We start from the raw sequence: 8,000 nt of genomic DNA on the forward strand, positions 1-8,000 counted from the left end.
TCTGAGAAACATTTTTATGGGATTAATAAAATATATAAAGAAATTTATTTTAACAACTGATTGGCAAGCACATCATAAAATAAAAATATTTCAATTGAAATAATTTTAGATATCCTATGGATTATCACTTTTCAACATTGTTTAATTTAATTTTATTTATTTCAAAAAACGCCCCTCTACGAAAATTTGAGTAAGTCTAGCAAAGGAACAGGATCTTCACTATTTAGGCGTAGAATTTTTAACAGTTTTAATAAAGATAACATAGAAAAGTTTTCTTCAGACCAAATAATTCTGTTTTGTTGAAATTTGAACTGTAATTTGAAATATGTTTCTTAAGCAGAGTAAAATATTTTTTAAAAAATGGATGTTTAACACTAAGCGATTAATGAGCCAGATGGAATGTTTGTTCCCAGGCAAACGTTGTTCCAGGATGGTAAAACTTCATGCATGCCCGATAGCTAATATTTTCCCTACGACTTCCTGAAATTTTTTTGGAATACACTTAATTTACAATGTAAAATACCGTGTAAATTATTACTTTTAACGCTAATTAATAAAGTTTAAAAAGCATTTATCAATCCTGCCATGTTTTACGATAAAGTGAAGCAACATCCAGTTTTTCCTTTTTTCTTGGAATTCCCACAGAAGCAAATGCACCAAGTTTCCGCTGTTAAAAGGTTCGTGTTTACGAATTTTTTGTGTAATTATTTCATCTCGACGGGCTGAGATCCCGGATCTAGATTAGCGACTTCTGATTCTTACGAGTTAATGTCAGAATCATCGCGATCGAATCTTAAAAAAACATAAAAATTCACATTTTTTATTATTATGATTTTGTTTATAATTACTGTTCCGCAAATATAACTATAAATGAGCTGAATGAATCAGCGTAACAATAACAATAATTTTTATCTCAATTAATTCGCATTTGCACGTTCGCTTTCTGGCATTAATGTAAAGATGTAACAAACGCGTTTGCGTTCGGCTTTATTGACAGCAAATCATTAGATTCCATTGTTCACAAGCGGAGACCAGATGCCTAATATGTTGTCACCACCTGGGTCCTGTTTCATAGTAAAGTGAAAACTAATAATATTAATCTTGTAATGAGGTGTAGATAGTTGACCGTAAATTATTGATTGGAGAAATTTGTCGGGGGGTGTGGTCAGCAAAGAACAGAAACAAAACAATATTTATTTATTTATGTTGTTCTTTGCTAACCGCACCCCCCGACAAACTTCTCCAATCATTAATCTTGTAGTTTGTATTTAGTACAATTTCACTGACTTATACAGTTCTGTCAGATAATTTTTTACTTTCAAACTCATGTAATATCGCTGATTTTGTACACTAAGTAAACGCTTTATAGTTTGTGTACTTGTATTTATAGACTAATAGTACTAGCTATATAGACTAATACTACTAGCTTTATAGACTAATACTATTAGCTTTATAGACTAATACTGCTAGCTTTCATTATGAAACAGGCCCTAGATATCCGGAACTCAATAGAGCCCTATATTTTCGTCGGCTACGATTTACTTCCCGTGCTCACTAACCGAAACTCGTCTAGTGCACCCTTTGTTAGTAGCCCATCGGTCGATGTTTACATACTTTTCATATACCACTATCAAATTTAATTATCATTCTAAATTAGATTTATGGGATACCAGCTACAAAGTAATAACGTGTTACAGTTATAGGGGTAATAAAATCATCTATTACGAGAACACGTTATCATTTGGTAGCTAAAATATAATAGTTTAACCAATTACTAGCTCTCACTCACGCGTCAATGTTAGGTACCCCACTTGCCCTGGTAGGCCCAGGTAGTAAAGCTTTTAGGGCGAGCGTAGCATGTGATTACTGTAATAAAAAAAAATAGAAGCTGCTCCTGAACATCCATAAAATATCCTTTTACCTCATTGAAGCAATGTTAGCAATGTAATTAAACAGCTATAATTCTAAATCACTCTTACATCGCAGGTTTTTATTTAATTCTACTCCATATTTTGTATTAGACATTTAGTAACGATACATAAGAAATAGATAATAGAAAAATTACTGCACTATTATTGGAGTACTTCAACTCAAAATAAAATTCCACTATTAAGGCAAAATAGCTATACTACTTTAACCACAACCTTACGTAAAAACTGTTTATGTAACAACTAAAAATAAATATGCCCATAAAATTCGCTATAACTCCCGGTTTACGACCTGTTATAATCAAAAGAGATTGGCATGGTATAGGAATTATGACAATCTCCTTTGAAATAAACCAGTTTAGAAAGATTTTTTCTCGTGATTAAGCCGTTATCTTTTTATTATAATTAACACATCATCACTTACAAGCCATTCATAATAAAATACAATTATAGTCATATCATAAACATAATAATAGTTGGAATGGTTTCATCAGATATTTGGGAACTTTTATTTTCTTTTTTTAAACAGTCTGGGCCCTGGTCGCTGATTAAGATCAAGATTTCGCCATTGAACGCTTGACAGAACATTCTTGGTCTCGTTTAATGGGAGAGTATCTCTAAAGAAAAAGGAACATAAATTAAATATTTAGTGAATAGCTATAAAAAAAATTGTGGGGAAATTAGCGAAATTAATTACATAAATTATAATCTTATAAGTGCTAAATATCTGATTCGAATAAGACCACTCGTAAAAAATAATTAATATAATATAATTAATACGAATATATATAAATTATTTTTTGACTTTAACATAATATAGAATATATATAAAATAAACCTTCAATGATTTTCTATATTATGTTAAAATCAAAAAGTAATTTTGCAATAAATTATAGGCAAAATAACCTAAAATTCATAACCTACTATCATTGACATGTTTAATTTTGGTATTATCATGATTTTTTTTTTGTAGGAAGGTATTTCGGGTGGCGGCCAATAAAGGTATCGAAATTGTAAAAGAAGACTATTTATGGTCAACTAACGTTTTGAAGAGCTTCGTCAGGGCTGTCAGATTGAAACACGACGAACGACTGAAACGTTGTTAACAATAAATAGTTTTCTTCTACTATTTTGATACCTTTATTGACCCCCACTCGGACTATCTTCCTACAATCTACTTCATTCGGTCAACTATCTTTTTCCAATAATTATTTTATATTACTGAAAAAATCCTTCGTAAAACCCTCAATGCTCCTTATTTTGTTACTAATAAAACCATCCATAAAGACCTAAATGTTCCTTATGTAACCGACCTAGCCCGAACTCGATATTATTCCTTCCATAATAAACTCCCTAACCACCCAAACCCACTAGTTTCTAACCTTGCTTCCTCTTCCATTCCTGGCAATCCTCCGAGGCGCCTGAAAAGAAGATACGAGGCCATCTTTATGGAAGGAATAATATCGGGTTTGGGCTAGATCGGTTACATAAGGAACATTTAGGTCTTTATGGATGGTTTTATTAGTAAGAAAATAAGGAGCATTGAGGATTTTACGAAGGATTTTGGATTGTAAAGATTGGATACGAGAGGAATTCGAATGTTTAGTGGAGCCCCAAAGCTCAACTCCGTATGTCCAGATGGGCCTTATTATTGTCATGTAGATCAGTCTTTTGTAATGAGTTGGAAGTTTAGACCGTTTGTCTAGTAAGTGCTGTAATAGTCGGAATCTGCGTGCAGTTTCCTGTCTTTTTAGTCTTGTGTGAGGATTCCAGGTTAGTCGTTTGTCAAGATGTAGTCCAAGATAACGAAACTGTTCTACAGGGGTAAGAGCCACATTATTAAAGTATACTGTAGGGCAGTCGGCAGGTTTACGACGAAGAGTAAATGTGATGGGATTTATTTTTATCCTCCAATTTCGACACCATTCTTCGAGGATTGTGATATGGGACTGGAGAGTTTGGGATGCAATCAAAGGGTTAGTTCAGGGTTTAAATTTAAAAAAAACGAACGACCACTTACTTCAAAAACGCTACCTTACTCCACATCACCTCAATCCGTTTATTAATGATAGAAGTAGTTCAACTTATCATTTTCCACCATTTACCATTTTCTCTACATCCTGTATCATTTCATTATGTCATTATGATCAAATTTACTTGTTGTATTTTTTATACAGTTGTAAATATCAATAGATAAATAAAAAAAAATATTACTAGAACTTTTAAAGCATGATTTCTTAATACAAACTATTATAATTTCCTACAGCTTTTTTAATTAAAAAATTATTGGTTCATATTTTAGGTGGTGTTCTATTCATTAAATTAAAATTTCAAATATACTTTAACATATTAACGTGAAAAAATAAATATTCACTAATAATAAATAATCACATAAATAAATAAACACAATTTAGCTCTACAAATATAAATATATTAAAATTTTGTTGAATTTAACCGATTTAATTTTGATACTGAAGAATCTATTTATAATATTACTAAATCGTAAATGTTGAACAGTATAGTGACGATAGTTTCATTACCACGACAAATTAACGGTATACATAAAATAACGGAACCGTACACAGTTTACTTCAGGAAGAAACGACACTAGTTCGAATCAGGACTGATTTAGTCGACTTTCATATCTATAGTATCGAAAGGAATATGTTAACAACAAAAAACATTCTTAAATTTAATATAATACCTAAACCTATTGTTAATATGAATAAAATGTTAAGTATTTTTTGTGACAAATAATCATGAAAGATATTTTACTATTTACTTAGTCTACTAATTAATGAGACATTGAAATAATGTTAGTCTGAAAGTCCTATTGCTATTATCTAAAGTTTGCTGTATTGCATTTTTTACGCAGTTTTCGAATCTGTAATCCCAACAAGATTTGACTGACAATGTGAGGTCACTAATTGAATATAAAAAACGATGAATTGATTTATATCTAAATTTGAAACCTTTTATCTGAGACTAAAATTAAAACAAAATATTCTTAGAAATTTGTAAGAAAGAAATTTGGTACCAGCAATAAATGAGAATTCTAAAATTCCTAGAATATATTTTAAATCATGAACTTAATTAAATAGATAAAAATCAAAACCATGTACTGATTTGGATGTATGACGTACATTATTAAGTACTGACAAGGAAAATGACTCTGAGATCAAAGGAAATACCGGCTTATTATGCCGATTTTCCCTTTACAGTTCAATTGTTACTGATTGATAGCATTGGTTTTTCCTAATTTAAAAAAAAAAAAAGAAGAAAAAAACTGCATTTTTTTACAAAATGATTGTCTTTGTAATGGTTATATTTTGAAATGTCTGGGAACGTCATACCGTTGGCCTTAAGGACGTTTTCCTCATCTGAGCAACTATGGTACTCATAGTACTAAGACCTGAGGAGCCAATTCAGTAGAGAATTAGAAGTGAATTACTATACATTCTAGGGCACATGTGTCTTTTTAGTAACTCAGGTACTGAATTGGACCTGATTATAAAATATTAAATAGTTTATTAACTATTTCTAAATTTTTTTAAAATTTTATTTAAACCCCAAATGTAAGAGGAAATAACGGCCGAGCAAAATGGGGCAAGATTCCCAGAGTGCACGACTTAGGATGTTGTTGGTTCGATTCCCACTTGTGGCAGTTGATATTAATTTTTAACCCGTTAAAAAGACACTACGTCAGTGATATTGTCAAGTATCACTAAGAAAATTTTTGTTGCATTGGGAAAATGTTATTTATGGTTCAGAATAAATTTATTCCATTAATAAATATATTATCTTGCTCTATAAAACATAATAATAAATTTTACTCATTATAAAGAATGAACAATTTGAACTAACGAGGTGTTATAACATTTTTATTAAAACGGCGTTTTAGGCCTTCATTTTGATTTTTAAAAATCATTTTATTTCATTGCTGATTTTTATGAGAAAATTCCAATTTGTGTATTTGGAAGAAAAATTAAAGCACTGTAAGATCAATTTCCTGTTACATATCCTCATAATGTCCAAAACATATACAATTGATAACGATTGTTTATATAAAGAGGAATATTAGTTTAAGGACTTCATTAAAAATTATTTATTCTCATTATTAATTATATGATTTTCAATATTTTTAAGAAGAGTGTTGAAAATTTTTTAATTTCAGCCTAAAGAAAATTATAAATATTATTTTTAGTTATTATGTTTCAACTAGTTTTATTTAATTTCTATGTATGCTTGAAAGTTATACCAAGTGGTTTTTATTTTTTTTTTTTTGTAGTTAGTTATTTTTGTTATTTTATTTTGTATACTAAGAATTTTTTATTTTTCGTGTTTCTTTTATTTTTAAATTACGTTTTTCTTTTTTGTTGTAATCTTTATAATTTATTTTTATTATTTAACTTAATAGGCTAACAATCACTGTATGCATCTAACGCCATGGGAAAGGTAAATAAAAAAATTATTTGGATCAAGATTTGAAAATTTTGAAGATATACTTAAATTGCACTGGCGTACGATTACAAAAATGGATTATTTTATTTTTTACCGCCATAAACAGGAATTTCATTTAGCCCAATGATTAGGGTTGTCTTTAATCAAATGGGGCCTTCTAGATCAGAGAATTAAGTTTATGTGAACTTTAGCTTGTAAACATAAATTAATTACATAATAGTTAAAATACTATAATTATTTTATTTAACATATAAAAAGCAACAGATGCTTAAGACAACAAGAAAAAAAAAAAACATTTAAAAGGGCACAATCACAGTAGTAAAGAGCCTTCTAGATAACGAATCCATGAACTGTCAGTTGACAGCTCTAACAGTAGCATAATTAAAAGTTGCTTTATTACACCTATGGAAGTAAGTAAATATATTTTAAATCACTAAAATTCACTACAATTCATTGTTAATAATTATCTGACAATAGCTTATTAAAATTTTTGGTTGGTTTTGAAGATTGTTTTGTTTATTTCTCTGTGTCAAATCCAAAGGTATACCTAAGTTTGCATCATACTTTTTTTCTGATTTTTTTTATAAAGGAAAATTAATTTTTCTAAATACTTTTGTGTTATATCCAGGTGCTTCAAAACCTGACAAGAATTTTGTGAAAAGAAAAATGTTTTTCGCAAAGAATTGTAAAACTGATCCCTCCTAAAAAAATCTGGAAAGCGTATAAGACAAAAAGGTACTCACTAGATCATCGGCTATCATGATGACAATGTGCGGCCTGGGCGACCCGAAGGCGGCGGCGCCGGCCACGAAGAGGCTGAGGAGTAGGAACATGGGCAGCTGCAGACTGAACTACTGTCGCCTTCCACCACTCTGAGCTATCCCCCCTGTCGGCTCCGCACCGGCAACTGTAAGCAATCCTACCGCTAACAACACTCTTTTATAGATCTATCTTTACTGTTTAGCATAGAATTAACATAATACTAATGCATGCACCATACTAACAGGAAAAAAAATCTTTTCCCCGTCTGTAAATCATCCTAAATACATAAGAAAATTCATAATAAGAAAAAAGAAAAAGAAAAAGAACGAAAAAAGAAAACCTTTGTACGAGTGGTAGGATACTTAATGCTACTTACATGAGTTGTATTGTCTAGTAAACAAGTTGAACTAGGAATAAATTACAGAAAGAGCTAGAATATTCAAATATTGGAATTTTGAAAATAACATATTTGTGGAATTTATTAGATCGGAGAACTTCTTCTTCTTATTGAAAAACACTAGAAAAAAAACAACATACAAATTGAATCAGTTGTGTGCCACACATATATCCAGTCTAGACCAGTGTAGGTACATTTGAAAATATTTTAACCTACATTTTGCCTCCATTATATAAAAAAAAGATCATTTGACATATACTGCCTATCACACAACATATACTCTTATTACTAATTTTCCAAAAGTTACAGTTTTTGGAACGTAATGTCCCAAAAGTCAGGCTGGAAACAAGTGTGCTCTATGCTCTAACACTTTAAAACAAATAGTATAACCCCCTGGTATAAAACGCTTTATAAGAGATGACGTTGAATTGACGGATTGAAAACTATATATA

At 30.3% G+C, this 8,000-nt stretch overlaps 1 protein-coding gene across 1 annotated transcript in view; it reads right to left on the reverse strand.

The window, feature by feature from the left end:
* LOC106692685 (arylsulfatase B) overlaps positions 1–8,000 on the reverse strand; it is a 234,311-nt gene that overhangs the window by 152,169 nt on the left and 74,142 nt on the right. Inside the window, exon 2 of the mRNA XM_067049636.1 lies at positions 7,133–7,296. Within this exon, the coding sequence (XP_066905737.1) occupies positions 7,133–7,222 (90 nt within the window). The 5' untranslated portion in view covers positions 7,223–7,296. The remainder of the gene's footprint in view (positions 1–7,132; positions 7,297–8,000) is intronic.

The sequence above is a fragment of the Halyomorpha halys genome, unplaced genomic scaffold (genome assembly GCF_000696795.3).
Source record: "Halyomorpha halys isolate HHAL.00 unplaced genomic scaffold, Hhal_1.1 Scaffold67.1, whole genome shotgun sequence".
NCBI lineage: Eukaryota > Metazoa > Arthropoda > Insecta > Hemiptera > Pentatomidae > Halyomorpha > Halyomorpha halys.